Here is a 13,096-nt window from a genome sequence, read left to right as displayed (position 1 = left end):
TTTTTGCCGCCCCAAGCAAAATAAATTTTGGCCGCCCCCCTCCACCCCCCCCCCCCCCGTTTTTTTTCTTACCCCACCCCCTGGCCCTGCCTCAACTCCGCCCCTTCCCCAAATCCCCAGCCCTGCTTCCTCCCCCCAGGCTCTCAAGCCTAGGAAGGAGGGGGAGAGGCCGCTCGGAGGCTCCCCCTCCCTCCCGGCTCTCAAGCCTGGGAGGGAGGGGGAGCAGTGGCACGCGAATCAGCTGTTTCGCGCGCCGCGGCAGCTCAGGATCTCCCCCTCCCTTCCAGGTTTGAGAGCCTGGGAGGGAGGGTGAGCAGTGGTGCGCGAGCGGCGGCAGCAGCGGAGGTGAGCTAGGGCGGCCGGGGCACATTTTTTAGGGGTGGCATTCTGGCACCCGCCATGCTGCCCCTAAAAATGTCCCGCCCCAAGCACCAGCTTGTTTTTCTGGTGCCTAGAGCTGGCCCTGCTTGACCCCCCCCCCCCCCCCCGGGACCGCTGCCCCATCCACCCCCCTTCCCTGTCCCCTGACTGCCCCCCACCATCCCATCCAACCCCTACTCCTTCCTGACTGCCCCCCCAGGACCCTTGCCCCCCATTCAATCTCCCTGTTCCCTGCCCTCTGACTGCCCCGACCCCTATCCACCCCCCCCACAACCCCCCGAATTCCCCAGCCCTCTTCCAACACCCCCTCCCTGCTCCCTTACCACGCTGCCTGGAGCCGCTCAGCCAGGGCCGGGTCCGCTGGGCCGGAGCCGCTGAGCCAGGACTGGGCCCGGCGCTGCAGGACCCAAGTCGGGCTGGGGCGCTCGGCCGGGCCGGAGCCGGAGGTGCTCCACCAGAGCTGGGCCGGCGTCGCGGGGCCCGAGCCGGCCTGGGGCGCTCAGTTGGGGCTGGGCCGAAGCCGGGGGCGCTCGGTTGGGGCCGGGCCGGAGCTGCACTGCGCCTCCCTGGAGCCCGCCCCAGCTTACCTGCTGCAGCTTGTTTTCAGGCTTCCCGCGCTCACAGGAAGCAAGGGAAGGGGAGGAGTTTAGGGGAGGAGGGGGAGGTGAGGTGAGCTGGGGCTGGGGGCGGGGCGACAGCTGCTGGAGCTTTTGTTTAATTTAAAAGCCCTTTTAGAACCGGTTGTCCCAGAACAACCGGTTCTAAAAGGGCTTTTAAATTTAACAACCGGTTCCTGCGAACTGGTGGGAACCAGCTCCAGCTCACCACTGCCTGGATTCCCTAACAGCCAGAGCCTACCTATCCAAATACAGGTTTTCCACACTATCCAGTCTAATCTTGACAGTACAGTGCAGTCCACAAACATCTGTAAGGACTTGCCTGCAACTCTTGGAACATGTTAGCCTCCACATTTGTAGCACTTCATGCAAGTCTGCATCTTGCATGTTTTCAAACATGGTTAAGATCAGTGTATACTCTAAGCAGACAGCCTTTGCACATGTATCACATTATTGCAGAAGATTCTAGACTCCCTCCTAGGAAGGACCTCCTGCCACAGAATTTAGGGACCCACTTCCATCCTAGCCCCTCCTTCCTGCATCAGACAGCTTGGCTTCTGTTATCAAGCATGGAACTAACCTGCTCTACTGGAGTTCAGACAGTCTCCTATCTAGTAGGAGACCTCTAGTGCCCAAAAAAACTTACCTTCAAAAGTGGAAATGTCTCTGTTCCTGGTGCTTTCTTCCACCTTCTCAAGCCTCAGAGTCCTGCCTTTCAAGATCCTGGATTGCCTCTTACACTTAAAGACACAAGGGCTATCAATAAGCTCAATTAAAGTGCATTTGGCCAGCATTACAGCCTTTCACTCACCCATCCGTGGCTTCAGGCTTTGCCCATCCTACCTCAGCCAGATTCCTCAAGGGCTTTCACAACCTTTTTCCTCCGACCCCCTCAGTGGGAACTCATCCTGGTTCTTAATGCCCTGAGGAAGCCTCCTTTTGAACAAATAGCTATTTGCTCTCTCCTCCACCTCCCCCTTAAGACTTCATTCCTCATAGTTGTCATATCAGCCAAATGAATGGGAGAACTCAGCATTCTTATGGCTGACCCACCATATGCCATCTTATATAGAGACAAAGTCACACTGCTTCCCCATCCACATTTCTTTGGAATATCCCATTAGCCAAGAGATTTGCCTAACAGTCTTCTACCCTAAACCACATGCCTCCAGAGAGGAGACGAGCCTTCACACACTGGATGTCAGAAGGGCCTATGCCTTCTACCTTGATAGGACTAAGACCTTTCGGATCTCTCCAAGGTTGTCTCTTCATCCTCTTTTCAAATGATAACTTTTGTGGGGAGATAAGTTATTTCTATCTAAATGGGTTTCAGGCTGCATCTTAAACTGTTGTGAATCTGCAGGTATGCAGCTCCCTCAGCGGGTCTGCACCATCCATCCATACCTTTGCAAAGCATTACGCCAACTCACCTGCTTCCAGTGATGATACTACCTTTGACAGTCTTCCAAGCAGTCCTGGACTTGGCTCCTCAGCACTCCCTTCTTCAATGAAGTACCCTACAGTGGAGCATGCACAGGGACATATATTGAAAGGAGGAGGAACGGTTATTTACCTCACACTAACTTGAGTTCTTCAGAATGTTTTGTCCCTATGGGTGCTCCTCTTCTCGCCCTTTTACCCATCTGCTGTGGAGTCTTCAGCTTTGCAGTCGAGAAGGAAATGAATGGCGGCAGGCCCATGCCTCCTTGTATGCCCTTGTATGGAGGCATGAGGCGCTGCTCCGCATAGGTGCAGGCCTGTGGACACTATTGGGTATTCTCTGGTCAAGAGCACATGGGTGCATGCACATCCCATAGTGGAGTACCCATAGAGTCAAAACATCTCATAGAACTCATGTTACTGTAAGGTAAGTAACCTCTCCTTGGCTAATCCTTCTGACTGATTACTTTTTAATCCAGTTGTTCCAATATCTCAATCATCGTCACTCACTGAAAAGAGTAGATCTTGGTTAGGTATCTCCCCAATATTATCTTTGGTGACTTCTTTGCATCAATTTAATTTCTCTGCAATGTCCTTATCTTAATTGTTCCCTTTACTTCCTGTAGTCCAGCAGACCCTACCAGTTCTCTCACAGGCTTTCTGTTTGTGATAATATTATTTAAAGAATGTCTTTTTTGTTTCTGCTTCTTTGACTGTTTGCTCTTCAGATTTCCATTTTACTTCTCAATTTCAGTCTTGCATTTTGTCAGCCATAACTTTATTGGTTCCACTTTTTTTAAACTATAGTTTCAAAAATAATTTTGATTTCTTGCTGATGTTACATATGTGAAATTACTACTTGTATTAGTGTTCTGAGGATGCTATCCAGTATGCACACTGAGGTCAGTGTAGTCTGTAGTTATGCTTTCATTATATCAATGAACAAGGACTTGCTACAGAATTAGCAGCAGAATAATCAGACACTTTTTAAATGCTGAAATTTGACAAGTCTAGAGAAAAACAGACCAGTTCATTTGCTGAAAATTAGTTGCAGCTGCCATGATAGGTAAAAACATTATTACATTTTGTGCAACATAAAGCAGATTGCTAATCCTTCAGAGAGATGGTTTGATGTACACATAGTATTCTCCCAGTGGGCTGCTTCTGCTTCCTGATCTTTAACTCCAGCAACATTCTGTAGGCTACTGGTTTTCAACCTGTGGTCCGTGGGCGACTCAGGGTCAGTAATGCTTCAGATTTCCAAAGGGGTCTGCACCTCCATTCGAAATATTTTAGGGGTCCACAAATTGAAAACCACTGCTCTAGGCAGTCCACTTGAAACCTCCTTATGTACCAGGGAAAGGAGGAGCTTGTAGCTTGTTTTAGTGCCTCATCTTCCTGAGTCTTGCCTCCTGGGGTGTCCTTCAGGTGGCCTAGCTCAGAACATCTCTCTTTCCTACCTCCCCCATGTGGGCCAGGGGAAAGGACTGAGCTTCAATTGCTCATGTCCCTGGGCTTCAGCCCCCATAATGTTCTAGGGGCAGTTCAGCTGGCCATCCCCCATTTATGGCTCTCTGTGCTCCCTGGCTAGTTTAGGCTAACACAGAGCCTGTGTGTGAGGGGGGAAATAAAAATTAAGGCAGCAAAATAAATTATGATGGCAGTGGAATTCAGGAATTCTTGTGGTGGAATACATGAGCCATATGTGTAAGTAAGCCGTGACTGCAGCATATAGGAAGGAGTCCTCTCTGGAGCTTGCTAGTGCAATAAACTGCATATGTAGTAGCTTTAGAAACTAGATTCCTATGCGTGTTAACCTTTAGCTATTTCTGAGCTTAGGATTCCTAAGGTGATTCTTGTTGATCTGCGGGCAGCATCTGAGTGTGCAAAATTATGGAAGTCTTTTAACTGCTGGGGAGAAGACGGCGAATGCTGTCACTGCCCCCACACCTAGAAGAGGAGTAGCAATAGGTTAGTTGCGGATTTCAGTGGGAACAGTACTTGGCTGTGCTGCTCCATTTAATCTTGAATTCAAGTTCTGTTTAATATAATGATCGTCTGCTTTTAGTTGAACCACAGACCTTTTACTTTGCTACAGAAATCTGTAGATCTTTTCTGACTCATTGTAACCCAGACCAGGACTCAAGGTTTCTTGAGGCTTTCTTAACCAGTCACTTCTCTGAACCTTGGACCAGAGTCTTAATTATGTTGCAGCCCTTTTACACTGCTCTGGTTTTGAAGGAAGCAAAGATGGCTGCCGTGGAATAAGCTCTGCGTAAGTGGGTTTCTGATTTAGCATAGGGTTGCTGTAATGCCTCTAGGCTATCCCCACTGCAAGGGATATGGCTGGAGTACACTGTGCTCTAAGTACAGCTGGCAGAACAGACCTTGGGTGTTGTTAGGCAGTGCAACTTAGGGCTTGTCTACACAGTTTGGTACTGCTTTAACTATGTGTGCAACACATCTCGAAGAACAGTAATTATTTTTTCTTGAGTGCTTGCTCATGTCCATTCCAAAGTAGGTGACTCCCAAGCAGTTGCGGAGGTGGAGGGTTCAGAGTTCATACTAATGATAATACCATTCAGCTGAAACCCGCTTTGTCTCTCACCTGCTGGGTGATGGCGTAATGAGATGCAAAAGTGTGGACTGATGATCATGTTGCCGCTCCACAGATGTCCTGGATAGGAACTTGAACCACAAATGCCACTGAAGATGCTTGAGCCCTTGTAGAATGTGCCATCATGGCAGGAGGAGCGGGGACCTTTGCCAGGTCATAGCGTGCAGATACAGGAAGAGACCCACAATGACATTCTCTGGGCCAAGACTGGAAGGCCTTTCATTCTGTCTGCAATGGCTACAAAAGCTGAGTAGATTCTTCTAAAAGGTTTAGTCCTTTCTATGTAGAAGGCTAACACACATCTAACATCTAGTGAGTGGAGTCTGTTCCTCCCTGTTAGTATGTGGCTTCTGGTAGGAAGATATCTCAGTTATTATGGAATTGGGAGACCACCTTTGAAAAGGAAGGTTGGATGTGGCTGCAATTGAACCTTGTCCTTGAAGAAGAGTGTATAAGATGGTTCTGAAATAAGGGCTCAGATCTCAGAGACCCTTCTGGCAGAAGTAATGGCCACCAGGAAGGCCACCTTCCTGGATAAGTAAAGCAGAGAGTACATTGCCAGCAGTTCAAATGGAGGTCCCGTTACCCTTGCCAACACAAAGTCCTGTCCTCCAGGCGGGGTTGGAACACTTGGCAGGCTAGGCGAACTGCTCTGAGTTCTGAGGGAGCACCCGCCCCCCATCCCATTGCTGACATGTCTGTGATGAGAGACATTGATGGTTGAGGTCTCGAGAATGGGATTCCTGCCCATGGGTCTAACCACCAAAGGGTGGCGATCACCGAAGAGGGAATTGTAACAACCATGTTTACAGGTGGTGTCAAGCTAGCATGTATACCAATGCCAGCCAAGCCTGAAGAGGTCTGAGCCATAAACTTGCATGCTGCACCACGTAGGTGCATGATGTCCTATGTCCTAGGAGCTTTAGGCAGTTTCTTGCAGTGGTGCTGGGATGATTTCTGAGGCTCTCTTTGAGGACCTAGAACCAGGTTTCCAGGGGGACGGTTCTGGCCTGAATCAAGTTGAGGATCACCCCCAGTGAATTCTATCTTCAGAACTGGGGAGAGAGAGTAGACTTCTGCATATTTATCAACAGACCTAAGTCCTGGAAAGTTGACTGTATTAAATTTACATTTGACTCCAACTGGGCCTTGGTCCGACCTCTGATCAGCCAGTCATGGAGCAAAGGGTAGACCTGAACCCCCTGTCTCCTGAGGAAGTCTGCGACAACTGCCGTTCAGTTCGTGAACACCTGAGGGGCAACTGACAGGTTGAATGGAAGCACGGCAAATTGGTAGCGCACGTGGCTCACAATGAATCTGAGGAATCTTCTGTGACCCTGAAAGATTGAAATGTGAAAATAAGCATCCTTCAAATCGAAGGCAGCAAGGGGATGATGGAGGCCAAGGAGACCATACAAAATGTCAGCTTCTTCATGAATCTGTTGAGGTGTCTCAGGTCCATAATCAGTCTGAGACCTCTGTTGGCTTTCGGGATTAGGATATAATGGGAGTAGAACCCCCGGCCCCTTAATTCTGGCAGAACTTTCTCCACTGCTCCTACTTTCAGGAGTTGCTCGTGAGAAGGGTCCCTGAAGGAAGGATGGAGGGTGGGAGTGGAAAGGAGGGGAACAACTGAACTGAAGGGTGTATCCCAGTGCTATCGTGCATAGCATCTACTGATCCGAGGTAATGCAGACCTATGCTCGATAGAAGTGGGATAACTGGTCCACAAAAATGGGGGAAATGAGATCCATATATTCTCCTGGTATGTCGTCCCTGCGCGTCCTATCAAAAGGCCTGCTTAGACCTTATTGATTACCTCGGACGGGGGCAGGCATGGAAGCAGATGAGGACCGAGATGGAGGTCTCCTCTTGTAACCTCTGCATCTTCCCTTACTATAGTCTTGTTATGACTGTGGCAGATAGAAGCAAGCAACCAGTTGGGGCTTATAGTGCTTCCTAGTTGGATCCGGTGTATGTAGCCCTAGGGACTTCAGGGTGGCTCTTGAGTCCTTCAGGCTGTGCAGTTTGGCGTCTGCTCCAAGAAGTGGAATGTACCCTCAACGGGGAGGTGTTGTAAGGGCTTCTGCACTTCATAGGGTAAGCCCAAGGGCTGAAACCAAGAGCTTCTCCTCAGAACCACAGCCAAAGACATGAGTCAGGCTGCAGAGTCTGCTGCGTTCAAGGCTGCCTGTAAGGATGCCCTTGCCACCAATTTTCTCTCCTCAAATAGGGCTGATAATTCATTCCTGGACTCCTCTGGCAATAGTTCCTTGAATTTTGCCACAGAATTCCAAGAATTAAAATCCTAACGGCTCAGGAGCGCTTGCTGGTTTGCAATCCTGGGCTGGAGGCTAGCAGTTGAACAGACCTTTCTGCCAAAAAGGTCTAATTTTTTGGCATCTCTGATCTTGGGAGTTGGACCTTGCTATTCTCGCTTGCTGGCCACTGCTACCACCAGTGATCCTGGTGGAGGATGGGTGTAGAGGAACAAAGTACTACTTCTCCCTCCTTTTTGCTGTTGGTTGCAGGGATCTTGGGGTCTGCCATAAGGCCTTTATCAGGTCCAAAATGGTCTCATTCAAGGGCAAAACTACTCCTGCTGGGTCTAATGGCCCAAGAATGTCCACCAGGACACTGGAGGACTCTGTAATCTCCTGTACCTGGATCCCTGGGTTTTGAACTACCCTTTTGAGGCACTCCTGGTGCTCCTTATAATCGTCCTGGGAGGGTGCTATATTTGTTCCCGCCACCACCTCATCGGGAGAGGAAGAGGAAGTGGAAGCCTGTACAGGCAAGGGGTATTGTTCCTCCTCCTCGGCACCAGATGGGTCTTGCGGTGCCGGATCTTGAAATTCAGCACCAGCTTCAGTACCAGAACTTGGTCCCTATTTCAAGGGAAGTGACGGTGTGGGTAGAGGCTTCTGCCACTGCGCTGATGGCCAGGCTACTGGTGGAATGCCCTGACTCATGTCAGCCATCAGGTAACGCAGACCAGAGCAGTGTCGGCTCCTGAGGGAGGTGGACGCCACCTCTGAGTCCAACTTCAAGGAGATGCTTCCTGGCGACCAAGGTGAAGTGGTGCCAGTTGAGCAGTGCCAGGAGGGAGGAGACTGGTGCTGTGCTATCGTGGCCGCTTTCGACAGCACCTGGGGTCAGTGCCTCTTGTGCTACCACTGACAACTCCCAAATGGTGGGGACGGTGGTTTTGGGAGCGATGGCTCCTCCCTTGCTGCCTCTGGCGTGGATGGTAACACCAGGGTAGTTGTCCAAGGGCTCTCTCTTGTTGGAGAGTTCAGAGGTGCCAGACTCAACGGAGCCCTTCCTGGGGTTGGAGTCAACAGCACCAACTGTACAGCAGGTATCTGAGTGGCCCGGCATGGGTCATATTCTGACAGTATCTCTGTGTTGGGATCACCCCTGGTCAGTTTTCTTCTGCTGCTTTCTCGGCGCCGGCCGAGGAGAGCGGTGCCAAGAGTCCCTTGCAGGAGTGGTCATGTTCGGCACCAGGGATGACTGTCGGAGCCGGGAATACCAAGAAGCCCAAGGAACGTCTTTCCTTGGCGCCGGAGCAGAACAGCATTGCATCTGTCTAAGAGAAGCTGGTGTGCTTCTTACTGAGGCCAAAGTACTCGGTGCCAAGTTGGCCTGGCCTGGCTCTGAGGGAGGATGAAGTACCACCTCCATGAAGAAGAGCTTAAGCCTGGTGTCCCTGTCTGTCTTAGTGCAGGGCCTGAATCTTTTACAGATCCTGCAGCGCTCCTGCACGTGGGCCTCCCGCACACACTTGAGGCAGCTGGAATGGGGGTCACTAACCAGCATCAGCTTATGGCATGAGACACACAGCTTAAACCCCAGGGACTGAGGCATGCCCCAGTGCTGGGGGAGAGCTAGCTGCACTAAGCACGGTCCACTAATCTAACTAACTTACTAACAAACTAACTGAAACCTAACCACTACAAATAACTATGTACAGGCAATAGAACAAAGTCCACTGACAGAGGTACTTGCAAGGATGAGCTGAAGTTCCAATGACTCACGGGTGGTAAGAAGGAATTGAGGAGGTGGCAGGCCTCTTTATACCAGTGCTATGAGCACACGACTCCAGGGGGCACCAGAACTAATCCAACAGATGTCACTAAGGGAAAAGCTTTCTGGCGGCTCTGCTCGGGGCAAGTATTCACCTACTTTGGAATGGACATGAGCAAGCACTTGAAGGAGGAGCGATTTGGTACTAACAAATGTAAAGCCCTCCCTCAGGAAAAAGAAATGTCATATACAGATACAAGATAGGAATGGACTTAAGCACTCCCCCATTACACTAAAGCAAGTCTGTTTTTATCTTGTCCTTCTGTCCTCATAATACTTTTCATATAATTGAGTACTATATCACTGGGGGGGGAGAGGGAGGTCGCTAAGGGGAGAAACTTTCATAATGGAATTTCTAGCCTAACGAGGATCTGTAATATGGAAATGTAAGAACCAGTATAAGGTGGTAAATGAGGATAAATATGCTTCACTCTAATATTGAGAAAGTCTTACAGCTATAGAAAATGTAAGCATCAAGAAGGTACATGGAAGCACCGAAGAATCTCAGAATTAATAACAGAAATCATTCATGCATATAAATTATGTTAACACTAAATTCAGTAACAAGACAGCAGTGTATTCCAGCTGAATTTAAAATTTTTACTGCAACCCACCATTTTCATAAGCCACTACCTTTTGGGATTGTGCAAGGTTCCCCTGTGTAAGTGTTTAAAGAAAATTAACATGATTTTTTTTCCTTTTTCCTTTAGTCAAAATCCTTTTCTAGTGGCTGCATTTGGTGCTTGTTCTCTTACAAGGCAATGTAACAACCAAGCCTTTCAAAAATGTGGACGTTCAATGACTACATCTGATATGGTTTCAGAAGTTGGATCAGCTTTTAACAAACTTTTTGAAACCTGAAGCCAAAGCAGCAGAGTGGAAGGAAAGGAAGAACAATGGCTACAACAGTAATTACATTTACAGTAGAATATACATAAGTAATGCACCCTTTCAAGTGCTGTAGCAGCATTGGTATGCTAGGTAGGTTTTTTTTTTTTTTAAGAATAGAAAAAATTATTAATGTAGATAGTTTTTTAAGAGTTTGGAATACAAAAAATGTTTTGGCTGAAATATGCTGTAGTTGCAGATCTGTTATATAATATAATAAAACTAAAGTGAAAGTATTCCTCTGTTCTTTCATAGTTATTGAGCAATAACTAAAGTGTGTGTGAACTGCAAAAATGCACTTGATACTTAAGAAGAAAGTAAAATTCTTCCACCAGCTGAACTGAATTTCTTGGCTTGCACCAAGGTTGTCATGATTTTGTTATTAAACTCTGTATCTAGAATTAGCTACTGCACTTCATTTTTCTCCACATTAATATTTTTTCCCCTTTTTAAAGATGCCTCTTTGGAAAGGGAAAGCTTGGGAGTTCCTTTCAATTTTGAATGTAATTGGTTGCCTTTGCCCATTCTTAGACACTGAGGCAGCAATATCTGATTTGAAATTCTTGCTCTTCATTTTTCAGAGAAAATGAGGCTCTTGTTTTAAAAAGTAGAGGGGGGGGAACCCCCTTAAAATAAGGATTTACTCTAGAAGTGTTGGCATGAAAGGTAGGAATTATGTTTAGCTGAAATAATTTACTGTATATTCCATCTACTGCTCTAGACTAAAATTGAATATGGAACACAATGTGAAATGTAATCATTTGAAGAAAAGGTACTAGGTGTGGTGAGGAACTAGTGATATTTAAATGGTCAAAAATGTCAGTGGTGGTAGAAGGTTGAGTGCTTTTATGCCAGCTCAAAACAAGTTATAACTCAAACTGCTGGAGTAGAGCTCTGAGCACATTACTGTATGGATGCATATGTGGCTATTGCCACCATAAATAATAATTGAGGAGCCAGAAAGCTGCACTTAATTAGACAATGTTAGTGCCATGCAGGCAGTCAAATACCGTTAGTCCACTAGGAGACTGTACTGGGCCCAGGGGATAGAAAAGAAGTGGGGGTGGTCAAGCCTTGGCTGTCGCAAGGTTTTTAAAGGCTTTTACTGGATCATCATTTAACAAAGGCAGCACTTTAGTGTCAAGGAGGACAGGTCAGCAGTTCCGTGTGTGTCTTGCTGTTTGAGTAGATGCAGGCAGGAATAAATCAGAAGTTGAGAGATTTGTGCAGTATGGGTTTCTTAAGCTTCTGGACATAGTTTAATATTGGGGTAAAACTAATTTATGGGGGGGGAGTCAGAAGTACATTTTTTGAAGTTTCAGTAAGTACCAACTTACTGCCCTATGGTTTAGCCTATAATCTAACTCAATGTGCATATTCATTAGAGCATAGGGACTAATTTTGTAAACTATCTACTACAGTAATTATTAGATGTTACATATTCATTTAAACCATTTTTCCAGTGGCCTATTTCTAGAATGGAGTTTAGTACCCTATATATTAGTCAGATTGCACTTTCACATCTTGTAATAACTTCCTTCAGTGAACACATTAAATCAGAAAGGCTCTTCTGAGTAGCTCTGGCCCTTATAATTCATATTTTTGGATGCACTGTGACTACTACCTCACCCCAATGCATTTTTGTTTTTCTTTCTAAACTGGTAACCTATTTTTAAAATAGGTTTTTATGTTTGCTCATTTTATTCTGTTGGGGTTCTAAGACTTTTAAAATTAGAGCAGTTGTTTACTCCTAAGAAAAGGCTTCGCAGTGTTTTACCAAAGCACTGGTTTGTAAACTATTTTCCTGGGGAACAGAAGCTATTGTTGTTTTCTCCCCTTGGAATGACTTTTGAACTCTAATTCCTAAAATCAAAAAGTTAGTTTTAGAACAGTTGTTGAATTGATTTTAAAATGAGGTTTTTGTATTTGGTATGTAAGAAGTATTATTTCTAAATTACATTTGTAGGGAAAGCCAAATCAAATAAGACCTTTTGGGTTTTTGTTTTTTCAAAATGAAATTGCTTGATATCAGAGGTCAGTATAAATTTCAATTTGCCTTTGTTTTAACTATATACAGAAGTAACTTTGTTATTCACCATTGTATACAAATTGTTACAAGTTAATTTTAAAAGATTCTGGAAATGTAGCAAGTTTCTTTCCATAGGAAATAAAACTATAGCAAATAAAACAAAACTGTCGTGTGTACTTTATTTGCAGTGGCTTAGTCACACAGCACCCACAGTAGCTGAAGAGACTTAGCTGAAGATGATTTATCCTCCGTACTCATTCACTTTTATTACTGACAGAGTTGATACAACTGATACTTTTTATATGAATGATATCGTGTGTAGAGCTGGCTGAAATGTGGGATCACAAGAAATTTCTAAATTTGATTTTGTTCTGGGGCTCCCAGGTGTGTACCAGGGAGCCTGGAAGCCCTGACTCAAGATGGGTTTCCTGGATGACTTCATTGCATGATAGGACTGCCACAGACCCTGGAAATCCTGTGGTCTCAGTCTGCCAGGGAGCCAGACAGGTTTCCATTGTAACCCTGCCTGTGATTCAGTACAAGCCTGAACTTGACTCACTTTCATGAGACCCTTTAGCATTTTGTTGAAAAATTTCCAACCAGCTGTGTGTGTGCGAGAGAAACTTCCCTGCCTTCTGAAGAGTGCCAGTACCCAAAAACGGGGCAGGAAAACTGCTTGGTAGTGACCACTGATTCTCTAGTCAAAGAAATGGTTAAAAAGCAAATCTTTAGCCTTTTGAATACATTAGATTACTTCTGTTGGGACCTGTATTTTCAGAAGAGATCATTGTAGATCATCTAAAGTTATTTTCCCCCTCATATCCTTTCACAAATTGCTTTGTTTAAACACTGAAGAACTCCATACCGACTTCCAGATAATAGAATTTGAATGTAGACTTTAACCCTATACTGCACTACCAGTTACCTAAACCATCCAGTTTTTTGTTTGAATATGAACTTCAGTACCCCTTTGGGAGAGGTACACTATCCTTTTGGGATGGTTAGAAAGTATAAAAGTCAGTGTAAGCAGCCTGG

General features: G+C 46.3%; 1 protein-coding gene across 22 annotated transcripts in view; it reads left to right on the top strand.

The window, feature by feature from the left end:
* The window catches only part of NAXD (NAD(P)HX dehydratase), an 88,854-nt gene extending 76,629 nt beyond the window's left edge, over window positions 1-12,225 (top strand). For all 22 annotated transcript variants that reach the window (XR_010600482.1, XM_065592106.1, XM_065592095.1 and 19 more), the window contains one exon: window positions 9,855-12,225. Coding sequence is in view for 21 of the 22 variants with exons in the window: in XM_065592106.1 (XP_065448178.1) it covers window positions 9,855-10,005 (151 nt within the window). In the remaining variant the exon portion in view is untranslated. The remainder of the gene's footprint in view (window positions 1-9,854) is intronic.
* The last annotated feature ends 871 nt before the right edge of the window (window positions 12,226-13,096 follow it).

This window comes from Chrysemys picta, chromosome 1 (assembly GCF_011386835.1).
Source record: "Chrysemys picta bellii isolate R12L10 chromosome 1, ASM1138683v2, whole genome shotgun sequence".
NCBI classification, from domain to species: domain Eukaryota; kingdom Metazoa; phylum Chordata; order Testudines; family Emydidae; genus Chrysemys; species Chrysemys picta.
Note: the sequence above shows the minus strand (reverse complement) of the source record. Positions and strands in the feature narration are given on the sequence as shown.